The sequence below is a fragment of the Dysidea avara genome, chromosome 5 (genome assembly GCF_963678975.1).
Source record: "Dysidea avara chromosome 5, odDysAvar1.4, whole genome shotgun sequence".
Lineage (NCBI taxonomy): Eukaryota > Metazoa > Porifera > Demospongiae > Dictyoceratida > Dysideidae > Dysidea > Dysidea avara.
In genome coordinates, this window is record NC_089276.1 from 7,037,385 (window position 1) to 7,060,732 (window position 23,348).

General features: G+C 35.9%; 3 protein-coding genes across 5 annotated transcripts in view; all 3 read right to left on the minus strand.

Moving 5' to 3' along the window:
• Positions 1-23,348, minus strand: part of LOC136255349 (phosphatidylinositol phosphatase PTPRQ-like) — a 35,110-nt gene that overhangs the window by 6,251 nt on the left and 5,511 nt on the right. For 2 of the 3 annotated variants that reach the window (XM_066048093.1, XM_066048091.1), the window contains exons 4-7: positions 11,647-11,886; positions 10,834-11,082; positions 10,382-10,618; positions 9,255-9,551 (exon numbers count right to left, since the gene is read on the minus strand). In XM_066048093.1, the coding sequence (XP_065904165.1) occupies positions 9,255-9,551; positions 10,382-10,618; positions 10,834-11,082; positions 11,647-11,886 (1,023 nt within the window). Of the gene's footprint in view, positions 1-194; positions 377-474; positions 778-919; positions 1,229-1,639; positions 1,912-9,254; positions 9,552-10,381; positions 10,619-10,833; positions 11,083-11,646; positions 11,887-23,348 lie in introns of those variants that run through there. The other variant, XM_066048092.1, reaches the window with a different exon arrangement.
• Positions 12,811-15,154, minus strand: LOC136256419 (leucine-rich repeats and immunoglobulin-like domains protein 1). Its single transcript, XM_066049375.1, has 3 exons — positions 14,939-15,154; positions 13,856-14,119; positions 12,811-13,121 (listed from the first exon to the last, which is right to left on the minus strand). Exons 1-3 carry the CDS (start codon positions 15,030-15,032, stop codon positions 12,811-12,813), a joined length of 669 nt encoding a protein of 222 aa, XP_065905447.1. The 5' UTR covers positions 15,033-15,154.
• On the minus strand, positions 16,063-23,312 carry LOC136256420 (peroxidasin homolog). The gene is made up of 6 exons (XM_066049376.1): positions 23,207-23,312; positions 22,341-22,589; positions 21,465-21,731; positions 20,308-20,547; positions 17,001-17,249; positions 16,063-16,346 (listed from the first exon to the last, which is right to left on the minus strand). Exons 1-6 carry the CDS (start codon positions 23,298-23,300, stop codon positions 16,063-16,065), a joined length of 1,383 nt encoding a protein of 460 aa, XP_065905448.1. The 5' UTR covers positions 23,301-23,312.

Sequence of the window (23,348 nt, forward strand, 5' to 3'; positions counted from 1 at the left end):
CACTATAATATACACAGCCACATGCAATCTCAATGTACTTTGATAGTAACTAAAGAGTGGTCAAGTAGGAAGGTTGTGAATTATTATCAAAATTAATAAGAGGCAGAAACCTAACATTTAAGCCACAAATAAATAGGTGGTATGCATACATGTAACTACTTTAAAGAAATGAATAATGCTTGCATGATGCATACCATCTCTGTCACATTAATGATCGTCATGTAGTCATTAGACATGCTATCATATTGTTGATAGTAGATGTTGTATGATAATATGATCCCATTTTGTTCTCTAGCCATGACTGGACCCCAACTGAGTTCCACTGTAGTAGGATCAATATTCCTCACATCTAGATCAGTTACTGGACCACTGGGAACTGTTGGGAAAATATTAGCATAACTTTGTATGTACAAAAACTAGTTGTGCAAAACTTTAGGTTTTAGCTACTCTATAATGTAGCATAAAAATTCTTACCATCTGGTAATGTTTGTACATTCATAGGTGAATTGTAAGGACCAGCTCCTGCTGTAGTATGGGCTCTCACTTCTATAGTGTAGTTGCCAAACTCCTCTAAGTCTTCTATTAACAAACTGGTATCATCTCCCATTGTAGTGTTGAGTGTTAGTGATCTATCTTCATTGAAGTCTGAAGTGTTGTAGCGTACTTCATAATGTGTGATAACCCCATGATGATCTTGACAAGCTAACTCATTCCATGTTACATTAATAGTTGTAGTAGTTGGGACTGGAGTAGCCACCATTGGAGCAATAGCAGGAACTGGAAAATGTAACTACGTAATTCAGTAATTTCATATGATATAATGTAGGGATGTAAATACGTAATTCATTAATTTCATATGATGTAATATGTACTACAAACGTAAACAATTCACACACTATAACACATATAGTCACAATACCTTCCTCCATTGTTCTAACACTAACTGGTATACTGGGTACACTGGGACAAATATCATTGATGGCAATCACAATAAAACTATAGTTCTCCCCAGGATGAAGGTCAGTGATCATGGCCTGCTCCTCCATACTGGTCACTGTCACATCTTGTGGTTGATTATTAGGTGCCATTACCAGACAATCAGGATTCTGGTAGGTGATATTGTAGCCAGTAACTGGAGCATTATTGTCATGAGGTTCAGTCCAGTTAATGAAGAGATCACGTGAAGTAACATCAAACAACTGAACATTGATGGGTTGATCAGGACAATCTATAACATAACAACATGTTAAGCATTAAAGAAGATGACCTAGAGTATATCAAACAGCAATCTGTGAAAGAAGGGGTGGAGATTTCAGAAGAAGCTAGGGTAAAAGTTGTGAAATAAGTAATTAGTATTAAGTAATATTTTGTAAAAACTTTCAGCCAAGAACTGGTGAAATGGCCAGCACTGCTTTTTTGTAAAGACTGCACAATTTTGACAGTTTATGTACAGATGAAGAAAAAATGTGCACGGTGTATATAAAAAATATAAAATCCATGAAAAGCACTTTGAAACTATAATTGGTTTAGTATACAAAGCAAACAGTTTAGTGTTGCTAATAGAGCTGCCATAAAACTTTCAACATCTTGAAAGATGCTGATAGTGCAAACCAGGGTCTGATTTTTATTCATTGCTAACCTTGTACAATAACAGTAGCATTCTCAATGGTAGTACCTACTACATTAGTAGCTACACACTGGTATAGTCCTGTATCACTAGTAGTAGCATTAGTGACAGTGATAATACTACTATTAGATTGTAGTCCATCTGTTCTAATTACAATCAGTGAAGGGCCTATTATTGTATAGGATGTGCCATTCTGTCTCCACTCTATGGTAGGAACTGGATAACCTGTAGCATTACATGTTAGCATGAATGACTGCCCTGTTGAGACATTCTGTGGCAGTGGGCTAGTCACTATCATCGCTGCCACTACAGGAAGAGAAATTCAAAGCAAGATAAGACCAAATTTTGTTGGCTAGCTTTAATCACAAACCATGGACTTTTTACATACATATGATTCCCCACCATTACGAATAATCATTGCAGTAGTATCACCAGCATTATTAGTGATAGTACACTGATAGTCACCACCATCTAATGGGTCTGTATTGTCCAGCATCAGTTCCTGTATAGAAGACACTACTGAATTGTCCCTTAGTCGTAACCACTCATAGGTATTGCCAGGACCACCATCAGCATAACATGTGTAGGTGACCATATTGATGACTACTACTTCAGTAATTGTAGCATTGTGAGGAGAAACTGTAACAACAGTAGATACTCCAATAGCATTTCAGTATACAGTGCTCCCTTGATTATCCAACCCCATTGGAACCAAGACATGTTCAAATAATCAAAAATTTCAGATAATCAAGCTCATTCAGAGTCCTGTTCAAATACTTTAATAACAGAACATACATCTAGACAAAATACTCTAATAGAGCAGTCATTTTTCTACTGTTTGGATAACCAAGTGTTTGGACAATAGAGGTTTGGATAATTGAGGGAGCACTGCAGTTTGGTGAATAAGGTATTAAGTATTTGTCTACAGTAGAGCCTCAGTTGCCTGAATCCTTACGATCTTAATAGTTAATTCCATACACAATATTCAAATACTCTAATAAAACACATATATATTCTAGGAATACTCTTACTGAAGGGCCATTTTAAATCTTATGGTATATACAAAGAATCATGAGTCTACAGTACATAGCACTTACCACACAGTATACAGTAAACATCTCATATGCTTTCTTTTCTTAAGTATTATGGAAACACTTATTAAAGTTTCAAATGACTAAGGTATTGAATAGTAGTATCTTTGTGTGTATAATTTTAAATGGCTTTTATTCTGTATATTTGCCAGACTCATTATGAAAAGAAATATATAACACAGAGCAAGCATTTGGTAGTACATAGGATTAGTGCATGAATCAAGATCTTACCAGATGAGTTAGTTCTGGTAATTATCTCTATTTCTATAGGAGCATCACTAACTCCTTCTCCTCGCACTGACATGTGAATAGAATAATTTGTGAAGGTGTTTAATCCAGACAGATTTAGGCTGAGTGTGTTTGTAGGTACTTCAACCACAACAAAGCCATTATTTGATATGTTAGGTGACATTTGGATCATGGGTGGGTTTCTTCTATGATAAACAATATACTGTGTTAATTGACTGTTGGGATACTTGGGATGATTCCAGCTGATGTAAATTGATTCCGTAGAAGATGCCATAGCACTGAGGTCATGGATAGCTGTAGGTGCTATGAAATACAGCAAATGTTGATACAATACAGACTGATTACTATACACAATTTACATGAAATGTAAATCTAGCACACGTACCTGTATGAGAAGTTTGATCCATAATTTGGACAGGTCCATTACTGATATTGTACTTTATATTAACAGTTGTGATGGTGATGGTATAGTTAGTATAGTAAAGAGCATTAGGAACATTGTAACTTCCTTGTCCTTGGTCCAACATGATACTAGATGAGTCATTATATAATGGTCCTGTAGTATAAGCTGAAGAGAATGAGTAATACAAAATTTGATAATATGATCCATTATCTGGTGATGGAGGTGTCCAAGTGATGGCATAAGACCCAGTATTACCATTGAATGGAGTGAACTCTGTCTGTAAATCTAAAACAGGATCAGGAGCTGAAAAAAGGAAAAATATATATATTTGCATATAAATATTGTATGCATACAGCAACTTAAAAACTGTAATTATTTTGCCATAAAAATTGAAGCAAACATGAGCACCACTGTCTGAATTCGTACTATGACACACTTTTGTGGGTCATGCCTTGGACAGAGTGCACGATTTATAAAGCATAAAATCTGTGATTAAAAGCATGTCAATGTTGAATCTGGGTCAGCAATTACCCACCAACTTGAGCAGTTACATCCCTACAGTTTAATTAAAATGAAAGTATTTGCATTTTGAACATCATGTTGGTGGCACTTAAAATTGCATTACTCAACAGCAAATGGAATAGTTATGTGCAGTTATATACAAGGATTGAACTAGTCACAAAATCAAGACCAAATTATTTGTATCAGTGCTGAACTGGATAAACCAGGTCCATTAAGTGGGCTTTACTAATTGATTTGTAATCTATTTACAATCTCTCCTTATACAAGACAGAGCTTATAATTTATAACCCCCTTGCTCTAATTGATGAACACTAACCCAGAGAATAGAAATGGTAAAACGAGACTAGTGTGGGAGAGAAGTTTTGGATCATGTACAGCTTCTCAAGTAGTAAATGTTGCATACTGCTGCAATTGTGTCTACAAAGCCATGCCCAATTGTTGATATGTGCATGGACTGTACTGTTATACTTGAAAGTTTAATGCAAAAAACCTATGGGGTTGGCCATACCTATTTGAAAAGTTGATGCTTGGATTTATTTTACAACAAAATTGGTTGGGCAGTAGACAAAAAAATATAGATTTGTGGTCACAAACCATATATTTCAAAAGCAGATCAGTATAGTATTAAACCGTTACACTGTGTTGTATGCGGATATGTCAAATGACTGCTAGTTACAAGCCACAACTATTAAAAACTGATATATATATATATATATATAAGTAGTTACAGTACATTCTGTACATAGCTCAACTAACTATAAATGGTATTGAAATTTTGGCATATTGGCTAGCTATCATAGATTTTCTTAGCCAGAGGTGAGGACACTGGTTTTAAGCAATCTATGTCTACAGATAACATTATTTTTGAAATCAAAATTGTACCCACTGACTGTTCTATTAGAGTACCTTAATCATACAAATTAATTTCTGTGTTACAATCTTTTTATTTATTTATTTATTTTATTAAAGTCTGTGTAAAATTGAGTTGGTCAGGTCCAAACAACAACTTTTCAAATAAGGTATGGCTTTAGTTAACACATCTTAAAGCTGAAATAATGTCTATCCATTACTAAAATGGGAGTTAAGGTATATTTGTGATATGACAATCTACGGAAATCTCTCTATACATTTGACACTATAATATTGAAATACAGTGTAACTTGAAGCTGTACTGAATCAGCATGACTAAATATGTCATTCACAATGGCACTACTGAGCTTACCATCTTCATCAGTAGAGCTTATGTCAGTTACAGGATCTCCTAGACCTGCTCCAGTCCTTCCACTCACCTCAACAGTGTAGTTAGTATTAATAAATAAATCATTAATAGTGTACCACAGTGTATCAGGATCAGTGATGTTCACGCTCATTCCATTACTAGCACAATCACCCACTGAGGTTGGGACATAACAGAGTTCATAACCAGAGAGGACACCTCGATCACATAATGGTCTATCCCAAGTGACCACCAGGGTAGTTGAGTTACGAGGTATCCCAGGATAGTTTACTGTGAGATTATTGGGTGCCTGTGGAGCTGGAAAATGGGAATATGTACAATAAACACTTAATGTATTGAGCAAATATACTTACATACATTATGGCATATGATTATATACCTAAATTCCATACCATATGTAGCTATACATTTACAAAGCCACTCCACCTCACTCACAGCTTTCTCTGGTTAGAAAAGTGCCTTCAAGTAGAGGACTTTTGCCAACAGAAGTAGCAGCAAATACTGAGTATCTGTATATCCTAAAGCTAACTGTAGATATACAACACCAATATAGATAGTGTCAAATGCAAGTAACATATGCACATATCCTATATAATACTGTATACAAGGCATATATAGCAATGAACAGTGTCAACTATAAGACCAAGATTTAGCACTCTGCAAGAGTATATATTTAAAAGCATCACAGCACATGAACACATACTGTATACTATCAATTCTGATGTGGGTGGTAACTGAAAGAGTGTGCTTATACTTAAAAGCTGTATAGTGTGTAGTCATGATGCATTGAGATGCACAATACAGTACATTTTTCTGTAAAAACCTTAATTTTAAATCAAGTCAGTGCAGATAAATTTTTATAATTTACTATAGAGGTTTTAATGGTTTTTGCGCTTCAAAGCAGAAGTCACATGTGCTAAATATAGTCTGAAGTTTAAAAGAGCAGCAATCTGATTGGCCGAAATCTGGCTTTGATTGTCTTTGTTGTTGTGCAACGACTATAACTACATAATATACACCGTTGAAGGGTTCCATGTAGTTTTGGGTGAAGCTTAACCACTCTTTGATTGGAATATTGCAGCCAATATTTGAATATCGGTTTATTGAACATACTGTACATTTAACTCTGCCTTGTTTTAAGTGCTTGATCGCACAATGACATGAAACTGCCTACCTAGCAGCTCGTATGTACTAAGCACATCCAAATGATTGATACTACAGCTTTTGTAATTGCTTTGTAAGACTTCAAATATTTGTGCAAAGGCAAAATTTCTGATACCACTAACCCAGTCCATCCAATATAATCATAGTAGGAGTTTCACTGGTTCCACTAAAGTTAGCAAAGTTATTCATCACTTCAGAATCTGATGAATCATCCCCACAACCACCATCAAATATCAGTTGAAACTCAACACGATAGTAACGGATGAATCCATTAGGATCTGATGGAGGGTCCCAGGATATCATCACAGCAATGGTATCATCAGTGACATTTGTGACTACTACATTCTGTACTGGATCGCTGGGAACTGTACCAGGAGAAAACATAAAGATAATATTAATATGGTTTAGATGAAAATTATATACGTGATTTACCTGCTTCATCAGTCATAATCATGGTGGTATCATTGACATCACTTTCCCCAACTTGGTTATTTGTTGTTACTGTAAAAATGTACACCTCAAACTCATTCAGTCCAGTGATGTTGTGTTGCTAAGAAGAAATAGTTAATACACCTTAACCAACAACATTGTAACACGAAATGCAAAGCATTACTACACATAGTGTGTATAGCTGTATAAGTAAATTGTTTTTCAAGCTACAGGAACACCAAGTTCTCAGCTTTTATGCTGTGAAACTTTATATATATTATTAATAGTGTGATGTGTATGTAAGGATAGAAAAGATATACAGTGGAACCTCAGTTATCCGGACCCAACCTATCCAGATTCTTGGTTAACCAAACTACTGAAATGATTACTCTATTAGAGTAGTGACTGTTCTATTGGGGTAGTTGAAATACTAATATTAAAAAAAATTATAAGGTTATTTCTACACAGTTTAGATTTTTTAGACTTATGGACCATCCCTGGTCCCAAGAGGTTTGGATAGCTGAGGTTCCATTGTATGTGACTGGGCCTGTGAAATTAGGGCATGTGGGCACAAACTACATAATTATACCCTATCATAGAATAGATGATATCGTAATGCTAGGATAGCGTATTCACATCCATAAGTAGCACTAAAAGCCAATTAAATGTTTAAAAATTACTGAAAATCTTGTAGACATAGTCTTAAGGTATAAACAGCTATGAATCGTGAAAGTTCAAAAAAGTAGGCAAATTTTATATGCCCTATTTTCACAGGCCCGGTAACATATTATATATTGATACACAAGAAATGCCATTTTGGCATAAAATAATTTAGGAAAATATTTATTAAAAGAGGAGATATGAAGTAGAAACCTAACTATGCAAGTCACAAACAGAATGGCGCATTTGCTAAATACAGTATAGCCACAATATTTCCTATGCACATATTCACATACCATTCTTACAACACCAGAGAAAGTGAAGTAGTCACTAGTTATGTTATCATACTGTTCATAGTAGATGTTGTATGATAATATGATCCCATTTTGTTCTCTAGCCATGACTGGACCCCAACTGAGTTCCACTGTAGTAGGATCAATATTCCTCACATCTAGATCAGTTACTGGACCACTGGGAACTGTTGAGGGAGATCTGTGTGTCATTTAGTACCATACAGTACGATATGCAAAAAAGTAAACAAACAAGTGTAAGGAAAGATTGGAAAATTTACTTTTGAGTAGACGTTTAAACATATACCATATAGTGTAATAATTCGACGGGGGGAAATTTTGACGAATTCGTTATTGTCAAATATTTACAAGGAAAATTTTGATGAATGTGCTGACTTCAGTATTGTAATTACCCAGTCACGTGAGCTTTGATGAGGAAAAATTTCACGAATTGCAACAATTCGCCAAATTCATCAAAATCCCCCCCGTTAAATTATTACGTTGTACGGTAGTGCAGCATAATTCAAATTGTGCCTGATCCCTAAATAGTACCATAATGCAGCACTATATTTGAAGTTTGTTACTACTAATCAAGTTTCAAATGTCACAAAAGCATGCAATCCAATCACTGAACTGCTAAATTATGTTATGTAACATTTGTATGTATGATATACATAATATCATGACATGTATATATAAATTTCTACTCTTACCATTTGGTAATGATTGCACATTCATAGGTGAACTGTAAGGACCAGCTCCTGCTGCAGTATGGGCCCTCACTTCTATAGTGTAGTTACCAAACTCCTCTAAGTCTTCTATTAACAAACTGGTATCATCTCCCATTGCAGTGTTGAGTGTTAGTGATCTATCTTCATTAAAGTCTGAAGTGTTGTAATGTACTTCATAATGTGTGATGACCCCATGATGATCTTGACAAGCCAACTCATTCCATGTTACATTAATAGTTGTAGTAGTTGGGACTGGAGTAGCCACCATTGGAGCAGTAGCAGGAACTGGGAAATGATATTCAGTTAACATCAAAACAATACATGCTTACCTTACCTTCTTCCATTGTTCTAACACTAACTGGTGTACTGGGTACACTGGGACAAATATCATTGATTGCAATCACAGTAAAACTATAGTTCTCCCCAGGATGAAGGTCAGTGATCATGGCCTGCTCCTCCATACTAGTCACTGTCACATCTTGTGGTTGATTATTAGGTGCCATTACCAGACAATCAGGATTCTGGTAGGTGATATTGTAGCCAGTAACTGGAGCATTATTGTCATGAGGTTCAGTCCAGTTAATGAAGAGATCACGTGAAGTAACATCAAACAACTGAACATTGATGGGTTGATCAGGACAATCTGCAACATAGCAAACATGTATGTAGCAACTTGCACCTGGTATTTGCATAAATATGCATTGTAATCAGGCTTGATTGTAATACTTGCAGTAAAATCAATGTTCGATAAGACTATGAGAAGCAGAAGGGGTAATTATAAGGCAACGATTTTTGATACATATAGACAGAATAAAACTATGTCTAATATCTGTAACAGGATAAATGCTAACCTTGTACAACAACTGTAGCATTCTCCATGTCACTACCTACTACATTAGTAGCCACACACTGGTATAGTCCTGTATCACTAGTAGTAGCATTAGTGACAGTGATAACACTACTATTAGATCGTAGTCCATCTGTTGGTGTAATTGTGATCACTGATGTATCTCTAACAGTACAGGATGTGCCATTCTGTCTCCACTCTATGGTAGGAACTGGATAACCTGTAGCATTACATGTTAGCATGAATGACTGTCCAGCTGTGACATTCTGTGTCTGTGGACTTTCCATTATCACTGGTGCCACTATGAAAAAAAAACAACCAACTACTAAAGCAGCATAATCACAATGTTTTTTATTATGATATCACAAACTGTAGCCACATACAAATAAACTGTATATTACAGGGGAAGGAGGTGTCTATAATATAAACATATAGGTGTTTCTACCAGGGAGTTTTAGAAATAATCACCCAGAAACTGATTAAGCAAGATTTAGATACTCTAATAGAGCAATCACTATATATGTCAAGTGTTTATTTGATAACCTGCTGAAATCCAGGGGCATAGACAGAACCCATGCATAAACTACCAGTACATAAACTACCAGTACATAACTACACTGTCCTGTAATGTATTAATTAAAAATAATAATAAATAAAGAAATACTGTAATAGAACAATCACCCTAATAATAAAGCAGTCAGGAAAATATTCAATAGTAGAGGCTATAAATAAACTGCTAAAATGAACCCCTAGGCTGGCATGCTAGTGTGCTTCACACACTAAGGTATGCCTTCTCTATATTACCAAGCTATAGTGTTATGTGTAGCTATTACCTCTGCTGAAATTACTATTGATTCTGTGAATATCCCATTAGGACTTGTGAGAATTTCAAAGGATACTTTTAAAAGTTTCCTTGGGGCATGTTAATGCATGCATGCATGCATTAACATGCCCCAAAATATCTCCTTAGATTGGCATGACTTGCATGTTGTGTTTCTCACATGAAGGCATGAAGGTATAGGAGCATGCCTTCCTTTCTACCTGCATAATTATAATGCTATGCAGTTAGGCCCTGACATCACAAAAAATCTGGATTGGAAATCAGTCACAAAATTCCCATGATGTCCTTACCATTAAGGGTTCCTATGATAATAGTATCACCAGCATTATTAGTGATGGTACACTGATAGTTACCACCATCTAATGGGTCTGTATTGTCCAGTATCAGTTCCTGTGTAGAAGACACTACTGAATTGTCCCTTAGTCGTAACCACTCATAGGTCTTGCCAGGACCACCATCAGCATAACATGTGTAGGTGACCATATTGATGACTACTACTTCAGTAATTGTAGCATTGAATGGAGCAACTGTATTAACAACAGACATTCCAATAGCACTTTATTATACTTTCACATCATAAATGCTAATATTATAAAGTAGAATAGTTTACAAAGCACATAGTGTTTTACTGTATGGTAGTCAATGGATGAACTTTAGAAGTACAGGCAAACAAAAATGAACAACATTGACACTCATTACTCCATGATTACATGCACACACCAAGCATAGTAACTGTACATACCAGTAATTGTAGTAGTAGCAGTATCACTTCCAGCAGCATTACTAACTGTACACTGGTATACTCCACCATCAGAACCAGTCACCATTGAAATTGATAACACAGGATCATTAGAAATGACCACTCCTTGTCTCCTCCACTCAAACACATTGTTGGGACCTCCTTGAGCTACACATGTTGAACTTACTGTTGAATCCACACTAGTTAAAATGTTTCCAACTGGTCTCACACTAACACTGCCTTGAGGAGATACTAGAGAATAGAGTATATAGGACATACATAGGTAACCTACACCACATCTAATACTTTTTGGATCTACACATATTGGATACCACAGTGTACTATTAATAACAGATGCAGAATCTTTTATAGCCAGATATTAACTTATCAATTTTAATTGGTTACTTTTACTTACCATTAAGAGCTCAGTTTTTGTATCATGAGTTTTTAACAGCTACATGCAATATTGTAGACAGTATTTTTTACTTCTAACAGAAAAATTATTTTTCATTCTAATACAGTAATCATCTTTTCATTTCTAGAAACAACTATAAGTTCTTAGAATTGCCAATGGTAGAACTGTCAAATCTTTGTATAGCGATATGAAAGCTTTCATTTATATAAACCAAAGAATGCAGAACAACTGACAGCTGCAACTCAGTGGTTACCACTTTGGGCATGAAAGTCTCAGGTTTCACTCCATAGTAACTTCTCAATTTTTTCCTTATTTTTGTGTTCTTAAAATACTACTCTGATAAGTGTCCCAGTTATGCACTGCATAAACAATACTCTTATAATCACACAAAACACAATTACCAGTTAATACTGCTGTATCAGATATAACCACTACACCATTAGAACTGGCAGTACAAGTGTAGTTACCAAAACTGCTATATGTTGTTGAGATCATAATACTACTGGTCACAAAAATGTTAGTATCTGGGGTAGACCAGCTGTAGGATGGAGAAGGGTATGCTCCTGCTACACAATTGAAAGTTACAGTTTGTCCAACTTGTGCTGATTGTGACACTGGATGAATTATAATGACAGGATTAACTGTGTAGGGATAGTAAGCAAATAAGTAATTACATGAACACGTATGCAAACATATTTTATCTCTGTAGCTACCGGTGTGAAAAATATTGAGCAGCCACAAGGATACTACTTTTTAGCTACAGATTAGCTGTGTTCCACATGTCAAACATTCTTTATTGTAACTAGCTACTTACTAGTGTATAGCAGTGGCGGAGGAAGTAGTTGATATGAGGGGGGCTGACTAGGGGCGGATCCAAACTTATGGAAAGGTCAAAATGAACTGAGGCACTACATTGTGTCTGGTTTGATAAGGTGAGACCAAAAAAAAAAGAAAAAAGGTCACAGCCAGCTGCCCACCTCACCAACTCTGCATTTATAGCTGATAAACTACATAAAAATCCTTATATAGCTCGCTACACACTGCTCTAATACTGTGACTACTTTATTAGAGTGACTGCTCTATTAGAGTATCTCGATCTTTATCACGGTTTTTAGCCCCACATCAAGGATAATTTCGGAGTGATATCATTCTGAGGGGGGGCTTCAGCCCCCTAGCCCTCCCCTTTCCGCCGCCTATGGTGTATAGGCATGTACTTGTTCTGTCATGGAAACATCAATGCCTGTTGTAGCTCTTTGTTCAGCGGTAACTACTATAGCTCATTTGTATTTTATGCAAAAAATTGGGATAAAAATTTCTGGAATTATTGTATGGTTGGCAGTGAAGTTTTACTCACACTGACAATGCAAGTTATCAATATATATTTTCATGCTCAGTAGGTGTATAGGTAGTGCAACCATTGCTGTAATTTTAATTAGGTACTTGAAATATAACTCACCATGATTCATGGATGTGCGTATACAAACTTCCATTATATACCTGTCAGCTATGTTCACAATGTACTACCATGTTATATTATACAAACGGTATAAATCAGCCAACACTTTTTAATACTTCATGTGAAAATTACTAGACATGGATAGAATCTCACCAAACAAGTCACTACTGTCCTTTCCTTCTCCAGCTTCATTGCTTACAATACATGTATAAGTTCCTCCAAGGAGGTAAGTTACTCTGATCACTGTCAACTGGTTACCATTGATCACAATGTCATCATTGTTTGGTGTAGCATCATTGTACAACCAGGTGTACATGAGGTTGGGACCACCATCTGATTGACATGTAAATATGACACTATGAGTCAAGTGATCCACTGCAAGATGTTTTGGCGTGACCACAACGGTGCCACTTGGTGATACTATACATAAAAAGCACATTCATTATTCTATCATGAAATCATGAAGTACAGTGTAGATTATAGTAGGATCATCAGATTCATATATACAGCATTTCAACCAATATCAAATGGAAATTACAATTTGACAGTACTGAACACAACTCAATGTGTGCACTCAAGTTGACTCAAAGTGGCAATGTACAATTTATCTGTATGAGCTCTTTTATACTCAGGAGTTGAATTGTATTTCCAACATTTTAATGGCTTCAAATGTGCAGCCCATGAGTTTGTCATTGCAATATACAGTGTGGTGCAACGGAGGTTGTATGATGCAACGCCTCAAGTCTTTTGACTGTGCCCAGGCAGGTGGCAAGCATGCAGGCTTGCACTACATAGCAATTTGTTAAAACATTAATGTATCTAAGTGCCAATCATGACTCCTAGAGTAAGTTAATGCACCACTAAGGTGGTGCTTTTGTTAGGTTTATGTTATGTATTATTTTTAAAGCTGGGTTTGACACATCTGATAAACTAGGACTCTTTGGTGAAGGTAAGTAGCTACCTTAGTCATGCAAAATATTTATATGAGAATTTCTAATAACAGTATTTATGGAAATGGCATTTTCTATCCCTACATTACAATGCCTAAAATTAAATGATAAAATTATTGCATAATCTACTGGAGAATCATTATACTCTTATGAAAACGAATGCCATAAAAATGCAACATGGTTAAACTATTTTATTGCAGACACCATGCAGATACATACCAATAACTGTAGTAGTAGCAGTATCACTTCCAGCAGCATTACTAACTGTACACTGATATACTCCACCATCAGAACCAGTCACCATTGGAATTGCTAACACAGGATCATTAGAGATGACCACTCCTTGTCTCCTCCACTCAAACACATTGTTGGGACCTCCTTGAGCTACACACGTTGAACTTACTGTTGAATCTACACTAGTTAAAATGTTTCCAACTGGTCTAACACTAACACTGCCTCGAGGAGATACTAGGGAATAAAACACAGTTTATGTCCATAATTGAATTGTACAAATTTCAAATTTCAAAATTTACTTACTTATTTATTTATTAGTGGTTCTGAAAAAGCAAAACTTATAATACCACACATTACAATATACTAAATCTACGGTTTGTCCAATCTACATCCAGCAAGTTGGGGTATATAGTATATACCTTTGCAAACACTGAGAAATTCTATCATGTACATTTGCACTTGTGTTAAGATGGTAATATACAATACTACAAAATTATAGACCACAGCTAGCTGTGCCATATTTGCATCACGAGAAGATGACACCTTAGTATATACCCAAAACAGCCAAGCTGTAAAAACAGAGGACATGCATACAGTTTATCGTTAAAGCATCAAAATGTAGCAGCTACATATGTATGAAATACTTTCTATCCCTGGCCTATTAAGTTGTACCTTACACAGTTTTCGGAATGGTATCTTTCAAACAAGCATCCACAGTGAACATACATAACTTTAGCCGCATACACCTGTATCTCTTGTTGAGTATGTGGTAGTACATGCATTGTAAGTGATGCTAGTGAAAGGATAGTTACATCAAAAGGACTGAAGTTACTGAAACTTCATGTGAAAACAAATATGAAGAAATATAGTTTTGCTGCAAGAGTAATAAATGATTGTATATTACCATCTTAACACAAGTGCAAATGTAAATGATAGAATTTCTCAGTGTTTGCAAAGGTATATACTCCAACATTAACTTTGTGAGAGTGATTCTTGTATGAACAATACTGTTATTATTGTAATATAACAAAATTACACACAAGACACGATTACCAGTTAGTATTGCTGTATCAGATATAACCACTACACCATTAGAACTGGCAGTACAAGTGTAGTTACCAAAACTGCTATATGTTGTTGAGATCATAATACTACTGGTCACAAAAGTGTTAGCATCTGGGGTAGACCAGCTGTAGGATGGAGAAGGGTATGCTCCTGCTACACAATTGAAAGTTACAGTTTGTCCAACTTGTGCTGATTGTGACACTGGATGAGCTATGATGACTGGATTAACTGTGTAGGGATAGTAAGCAAATAACATGTGAATATGTGTACATGAACATTATCTGCAATTGAAAACTTTTATGATTCTTTTCAGGTAAGAGAAATTGCTTTGATATTGTGAAGCTCATGCATGAATTTGTGTTTTCTCACAACATGGCAGTGATGACACTCCAGTTGATCTTATTGTGTTTTACAAAAAAAAAGAAATAATTGTCACTAGACAATTTTATCAGGAGGTACAAAATTTGCTGGTTAGGAATGATAGATCTTTGTGTGCTTTCTGCTTAATATTTCCATGTTGCCCATTCTTATAATTACTAATGCACTTTGTAGTTCTATAGTTGAAGTAATGAGTAGGATATGGACTGCTAAAAAGATAATCACTCTAATAGAACACACATCCACACTAAATAATATAGCCAATTACTTTTACAGGTAGTAAATGAAGTTTATTAAACCACATACAGAGTCACAGACAGAATCTCTCTGTCATAATTTGACACAACAATATAGCTAATAGTAATACTGCTGCTAGTCATATTGTTATTTAACTTAAAGTTTAAAGGTTTCAGGAATTAACTTCATGTCTTACTGTCTATGACGTTGTAATTATTATGTTTCAAATAAGACATACTAGAACATGGCTACCAGCACAGAAAATACTACCACTACTACCAGCAATGACTATCATTCTTTTTCTATCACCGTAGCTACCAGTAGCCAGTCAGTCAGTCAGTCGGTCCGTCCGTCCGTCTGTCTGTCAGTCATTCAGTCACTCATAACCACCACCATGATCAGTGTTCTATTCATGTCAGTAGTAAACTTGTTACATCACACCAGTAATATTGTTCAGACCACATTTAATATTTCATGTACGTACAATAATAATGTATTTAATCTAAAACCTTACCATACAAGACGCTACTGTCCCTTCCTTCTCCAGCTTCATTGCTTACAACACAAGTATAACTTCCCCCAAGGAGGTAAGTTACATCGTTCACTGTTAACTTGTTACCATTGATCACAATGTCATCATTGTTTGGTGTAGCATCATTGTACAACCAGGTGTACATGAGGTTGGGACCAGCATCTGATTGACATGTAAATGTGACAATATGAATCAAGTGATCCACTGCTGGATTGTTTGGAGTAACCTCAACAGTGCTGCTTGGTGATACTATGCATACAAAAAGACATGAAATGTTCATTAATATGAAACTATTTAATCATAAAATAAAATGTGGAATATAGTAACACCATCAAAGTTACATTTTCAGTCCAGAAACAAATAGTGAAAATGTGCTGATACAAAGTGACTACTATGGACATGGACAACATATTGTCAAATTTATACTAGGGGTAAATTACACCAAAATTGGCAATGTCTTTAATTAAAGAGCTTGTTGTTGCTATGTACAATGGAGGTTGTACATTGCATTGTTTTGCTTCAAACTTTTTAATCAGGCAGGCAGGTAGGCGGGTGAGTAAGCAGGTGGGCAAGCAGGCGGACATGTGAGTTGGTTGGCAGGCAGGCAGGCAAGCTGGAAAGTAACTGTAGCTAGGGCTGACAAGCAATCAAAAGTTCAATACAGGTGCTTCTGTATGGATTTTCTTATTTTAAAATCTACGTTTAACATTTAGTACATGTAGACTCTTTGATGAATGTATTTTAGTTGTGTATAATACTTCTACAGTATTTGGATTTTTAGCAACAGGGGATATTATTTTCTGTGTATTCCTGCTGGAGAATCATTACTCCAAGGATACAGAATGCCATACAAATGCAACAACACTTAGATTTTAATATTGCAGACACCATGCAGATACATACCAATAACTGTAGTTGTAACAGTATCACTTCCAGCAGCATTACTAACTGTACACTGATATACTCCACCATCAGAACCAGTCACCATTGAAATTGATAATACAGGATCATTAGAGATGACCACTCCTTGTCTCCTCCACTCAAACATATTGTTGGGACCTCCTTGAGCTACACATGTTGAACTTACTGTTGAGTCTACACTAGTTAAGACATTTCCAACTGGTCTCACACTAACACTGCCTTGAGGAGATACTAGAAGATATAACACAGTTTATATCAATAACAAACTGCAGAATCTGACATTAGTATATAATACACTGCACAATGTCAGACCAACTGATTGATATACACTCACTACATAGCCTATAAATGCACTAAAATTACATAGTTTTAACATTGTGATAATCCTGCAGGAGTTATAAGTATAAGTTTTAGCTGAAACTGGACTAATTGTCGTTATCAAATTGATGGATCAAGATAAGTTTGTTAAAAAATGGAGTTCACTAAGAGTCATGTCTACAATACATGAGTTTCAACTGTGTACATATTAAAAGTGCTAACTACATTTAGGCACAGTCACTATGAACACTTGTATTTGAAAATACTGTAGTTGTGTGCAGACAGTGTAATATACAAAGGAGAAATCTTCTGGTTACCACATTTGACATTTCAACCCAAGTTTTTTGACGACTGCATTCTTTTATAAACTACCTTGGCTGTTCTTATACAGACAAGTACACAAAGAATTTTCAACCAGAGTAGGGACAATAGCACATCGATAAAAAGTACTGAAATAGGTTGGAGTAGTCCATGATATTAAATCACAGTAAAACAATAAGAAGTGTTATATCCCTAACGTGCTCAAAATACCATAACGGAAGGATGTAACACATCTTATTGTTTTATTGTGATTTAATATCATGGACTACTCCAACTTGTTTCAGTACTTTTTATTGATGTGCTATGGTCCCTACTCTAGTTGAAAATTCCAAATTTTTGTGTACTTGTTTGTTAACTTTTTTTGTAAATAACTGGTGAACCCACGCATATCGCATCTGAAATGGCGCTGCGCACTCCAGCTATATCAATTATCGTCTGAAAAGTGAAGCATCCATTACGCTTCACTGTCAACTTTGTTCAACCCAGTACACAGCATTTCAAATCAAGAACTGTTTAAAAAGCACTTCTGCAATCCACGCACACCAAAAGAAAGAAATAGTGCCACGCACCCCAGATATATCAACTATTATCTGAAAAGTGAAGTATCCATTACGTTTCCTTGTCAGTCATGTTCAACCTGTTAACAGCAGTAAGAATCAAGAACTGTTTGAAAAGCAACTCTGCAATCAAAATAGCCACTATGAAAAATACGAATGATTTCCATTTCGAAGGGAAGCCACTAAATGTTACTGCCAAATCAACACTTTTCGCTGTCAGCAAAGATGAATTAGGTACAAGGAGGACACTGGTAAGTTCATGAAACATGCATTGTACATACTACGGTATGCCAAAAGGTACCTCTCAGGCTGAAGCAACGTTGAACAGTGAAAAATCAAGTCCGTAGCCTTATCCGTTATCAAGTTATGCTTGTCTGAAGGAATCAGTCAGTCAGTCAGTCAGTCAGTCAGTCAGTCAGTCAGTCAGTCAGTCAGTCAGTCAGTCAGTCAGTCAGTCAGTCAGTCAGTCAGTCAGTCATTCAGTCAGTCAGTCAGTCAGTCAGTCAGTCAGTCAGTCAGTCAGTCAATCAGTCAGTCAGTCAGTCAGTCATTCAGTCAGTCAGTCAGTCAGTCAGTCAGTCAGTCAGTCAGTCAGTCAGTCAGTCAGTCAGTCAGTCAGTCAGTCAGTCAGTCAGTCAGTCAGTCAGTTAGCAGTTACTCAGTCAGTCAGTAGAAAATTTCGTTAAATAATCTTAAAAAAATACTGTAGCAACTTGTTGCAAGCCGGCATTTTGGGTTGATTTGAAAGCTTGTTTGGGCTTAGTTTTACCTAACCAATACTGCTACATCTAATTGAGGCTGATTTTTGGGTGATGTTATTTCATGGGCCACACCCACTCCTTTTGTGGTCCCTACTATACAGTACTATGAAACTGTATGATATCAACTCAGTGGCAGATCTCAGGGGGGGGGGGGGGGTTTCAGGTTCCACTCAACTTCTGCCTAAGACCAGAAAAAAAAAGTCACTACTTGCTGTTGAATGCCGTAATAGTGATTTCAAAAGTAAACTGTAAGTTTAGCCAGTAGAAAAAGTCCTAATATAATACACATGTATAACTTGTGGTGATTTTAACCCACACGACGAGTCATAAATAAATTAAAGGCATGCACTATTTTCAGAGGGGGTTTCAGCTGAAACCATTGCAACTCCCTGTATCTGCCACTGCAACTCTTTCACATTGGCATGATGTAAAGATGGCCTACAGTTGACAGTGGGGCTTGCTTTTGTAATTGTGTATAATTATTACTGCAAAGTGTACATGTAGAGGTGTGCAAACACAGCAAGATAAAGGAACTGTCCAATGTTACAAATATTCACAAACTTGACACACAAAACACAATTTGTGATTTAATATCATGGACTACTCCAACTTGTTTCAGTACTTTTTATTGATGTGCTATGGTCCCTACTCTAGTTGAAAATTCCAAATTTTTGTGTACTTGTTTGTTAACTTTTTTTGTAAATAACTGGTGAACCCACGCTATCGCATCTGAAATGGCGCTGCGCACTCCAGCTATATCAATTATTGTCTGAAAAGTGAAGCATCTATTACGCTTCACTGTCAACTTTGTTCAACCCAGTACACAGCATTTCAAATCACGAACTGTTTAAAAAGCACTTCTGCAATCCACGCACACCAAAAGAAAGAAATAGTGCCACGCACCCCAGATATATCAACTATTATCTGAAAAGTGAAGTATCCATTACGTTTCCTTGTCAGCCATGTTCAACCTGTTAACAGCAGTAAGAATCAAGAACTGTTTGAAAAGCAACTCTGCAATCAAAATAGCCACTATGAAAAATACGAATGATTTCCATTTCGAAGGGAAGCCACTAAATGTTATTTAAAGGCATGCAATATTTTCAGAGGGGGTTTCAGCTGAAACCATTGCAACTCCCTGTATCTGCCACTGCAACTCTTTCACATTGGCATGATGTAAAGATGGCCTACAGTTGACAGTGGGGCTTGCTTTTGTAATTGTGTATAATTATTACTGCAAAGTGTACATGTAGAGGTGTGCAAACACAGCAAGATAAAGGAACTGTCCAATGTTACAAATATTCACAAACTTGACACACAAAACACAATTACCAGTTAATACTGCTGTATCAGATATAACCACTACACCATTAGAACTGGCAGTACAAGTGTAGTTACCAAAACTGCTATATGTTGTTGAGATCATAATATTACTGGTCACAAAAGTGTTAGCATCTGAGGTAGACCAGCTGTAGGATGGAGAAGGGTATGCTCCTGCTACACAATTGAAAGTTACAGTTTGTCCAACTTGTGCTGATTGTGACACTGGATGAGTTATGATGACTGGATTAACTGTGTAGGGATAGTAAGCAAATAACGTGAATATGTGTACATGAACATTATCTGCAATTGAAAACTTTTATGATTCTTTTCAGGTAAGAGAAATTGCTTTGATATTGTGAAGCTCATGCATGAATTTGTGTTTTCTCACAACATGGCAGTGATGACACTCCGGTTGATCTTATTGTGTTTTGCAAAAATAAAGAAAGATTTGTCACACTATAGATCTACACAATGAATACCATGCAGCTTTATCGGGAGGTATACAATTTGCTGGTTAAGAATGATAGATCTTTGTGTGCTTTCTGCTTAAAATGTCTATGTTGCCTTTTCTTATAATTGATAATGCACTTTGTCATTCTACAGGTATTAAAGTAATGAGTTGGATATATGAACATGCTGAATACACAATTACTCTAATAGAACATATATCCACAGTATATAATATAGCTGGTTACTTTTACAAGTAGTAAATGAAGTTTATTAAACCACATACAGAGTCACAGACAGAATCTCACTGTCATAATTTTATTTTATTTGACACAACCATATAGCTGCTAGTAATATTGTTATTTAACTTAAGGTTTAAATGTTTCAGGAATTAACTTCATGTCTTACTGTCTATGATGTTGTAATTATTGTGTTTCAAATAAGACATACTAGAACATGGCTACCAGTACAGAAAATACTACCACTATTACCAGCAATGGTTATTAATTTTTTTCCATTAGTGTATCTACCAATAAGTCAGTCAGTTGGTTGGTCGGTTTATCTGACCGTCAGTCAGTCAGTCACTCAAAACCACCATCATGCTCAGAGTTCTATTCATGTCAGTTGTAAACTTGTTACATCACACCAGTAATATTGTTCAGACCACATTTAATATTTCATGTACGTACAATAATAATGTATTTAATCTAAAACCTTACCATACAAGATGCTACTGTCCCTTCCTTCTCCAGCTTCATTGCTTACAACACAAGTATAAATTCCCCCAAGGAGGTAAGTTACATCATTCACTGTTAACTTATTATCATTGATCACAATGTCATCATTGTTTGGTGTAGCATCATTGTACAACCAGGTGTACATGAGGTTGGGACCAGCATCTGATTGACATGTAAATGTGACATTATCAGTCAAGTGATCCACTGCAGGATTTTTAGGAGTAACCTCAACAGTGCTGCTTGGTGATACTATGCATACAAAAGACATGAAATGTTCATTAATATGAAACTATTTAATCATAAAATAAAATGTGAAATATAGTAGTACCATCAAAAAAGTTACATTTTCAGTCCAGAAACAAATAGTGAAAATGTGCTGATACAAAGTGACTACTATGGACATGGACAACATATTGTCAAATTTATACTAGGGGTAGATTAAATTTGGTAATACCTTTAATCAAAGAGCTTGTTGGTGCTATGTGCAGTGGAGGTTGTACATTGCATTGTTTTGCTTCAAGCCTTTTAATCAGGCAGGCAGGTAGGCAGGTGAGTAAGCAGGCAGGCAGGCAAGCTGGCAGGTAACTGTAGCTTAGCTGACATGCAATCAAAAGTTCAATACAGATGCTTCTGTATGGATTTTCTTATTTTAAAAACTAGGTTCATCATTTAGTACATGTAGACTTTTTGATGAACGTATTTTAGTTGTGCAAAATACTTCTATTTGGATTTTCAGCAACAGGGGATATTATTTTCTGTGTATTCCTGCTGGAGAATCATTACTCCAAGGATACAGAATGCCATACAAATGCAACAACACTTCGATTTTAATATTGCAGACACCATGCAGATACACACCAATAACTGTAGTTGTAACAGTATCACTTCCAGCAGCATTACTAACTGTACACTGATACACTCCACCATCAGAACCAGTCACCATTGAAATTGATAACACAGGATCATTAGAAATGACCACTCCTTGTCTCCTCCACTCAAACACATTGTTGGGACCTCCTTGAGCTACACACATTGAACTTACTGTTGAATCTACACTAGTTAAAATGTTTCCAACTGGTCTCACACTAACACTGCCTTGAGGAGATACTAGAGCATATAACACAATTTATATCAATAACAAACAGAATCTGACATTAGTAACACACTAAAACTATGTAAAATTAGCGTATTTATAGGCTATGTTCTATAAGTTGGTCTGACATTGTACAGAAGTGGAAATATCTTATAGGTTTTAGCTGAAACTGGAGTAACCATTCATCATAAAATTGATGGATCAAGATTAAAAAAATGGAGTTTGCTAAGAGCCATGTCTACATGAGTTTCAACTGTGTACATATTAAAAGTGCTAACTACATTTAGGTACAGTCACTATGAATACATGTATTTGAAAATACTGTAGTTGTGTACAGACAGTGTAATATACAAAGGAGAAATTTTCTGGTTGCCACATTTGACATTTCAACCCAAGTTTTTTGATGACTGCATTTTTCTTATACTTTGGCTGTTCTGATATCAACTCTTTCACATTGGCATGATGCAAAGATGGCCTACAGTTGACAGTGGGGCTTGCTTTTGCAATTATGTATTCTAATTAGTACTATTTCAATGCAAATTGTACATGTAGAGGTACGCAAACACAGCAAGATAAAGGAACTGCTCAATGTTACAAATATTCACAAACTTGACACACAAAACACAATTACCAGTTAGTACTGCTGTATCAGATATAACCACTACACCATTAGAACTAGCAGTACAAGTGTAGTTACCAAAACTGCTATATGTTGTTGAGATCATAATATTACTGGTCACAAATATGTTGGCATCTGGGGTAGACCAGCTGTA

Coding starts and splice junctions, on each gene's coding strand:
- LOC136256420 (XM_066049376.1), bottom strand. CDS start 23,300: ATGATCTCAACAACATATAGCAGTTTTGGTAACTACACTTGTACTGCT. Junction 22,590..23,206: donor TGATACAGCAGTACTAACTG/GTAATTGTGTTT, acceptor TATATGCTCTAG/TATCTCCTCAAGGCAGTGTT. Junction 16,347..17,000: donor TGTTACAACTACAGTTATTG/GTATGTATCTGC, acceptor TTGTATGCATAG/TATCACCAAGCAGCACTGTT.
- LOC136256419 (XM_066049375.1), bottom strand. CDS start 15,032: ATGATCTCAACAACATATAGCAGTTTTGGTAACTACACTTGTACTGCC. Junction 14,120..14,938: donor TGATACAGCAATACTAACTG/GTAATCGTGTCT, acceptor TTTATTCCCTAG/TATCTCCTCGAGGCAGTGTT. Junction 13,122..13,855: donor TATTGGTATGTATCTGCATG/GTGTCTGCAATA, acceptor TTTTATGTATAG/TATCACCAAGTGGCACCGTT.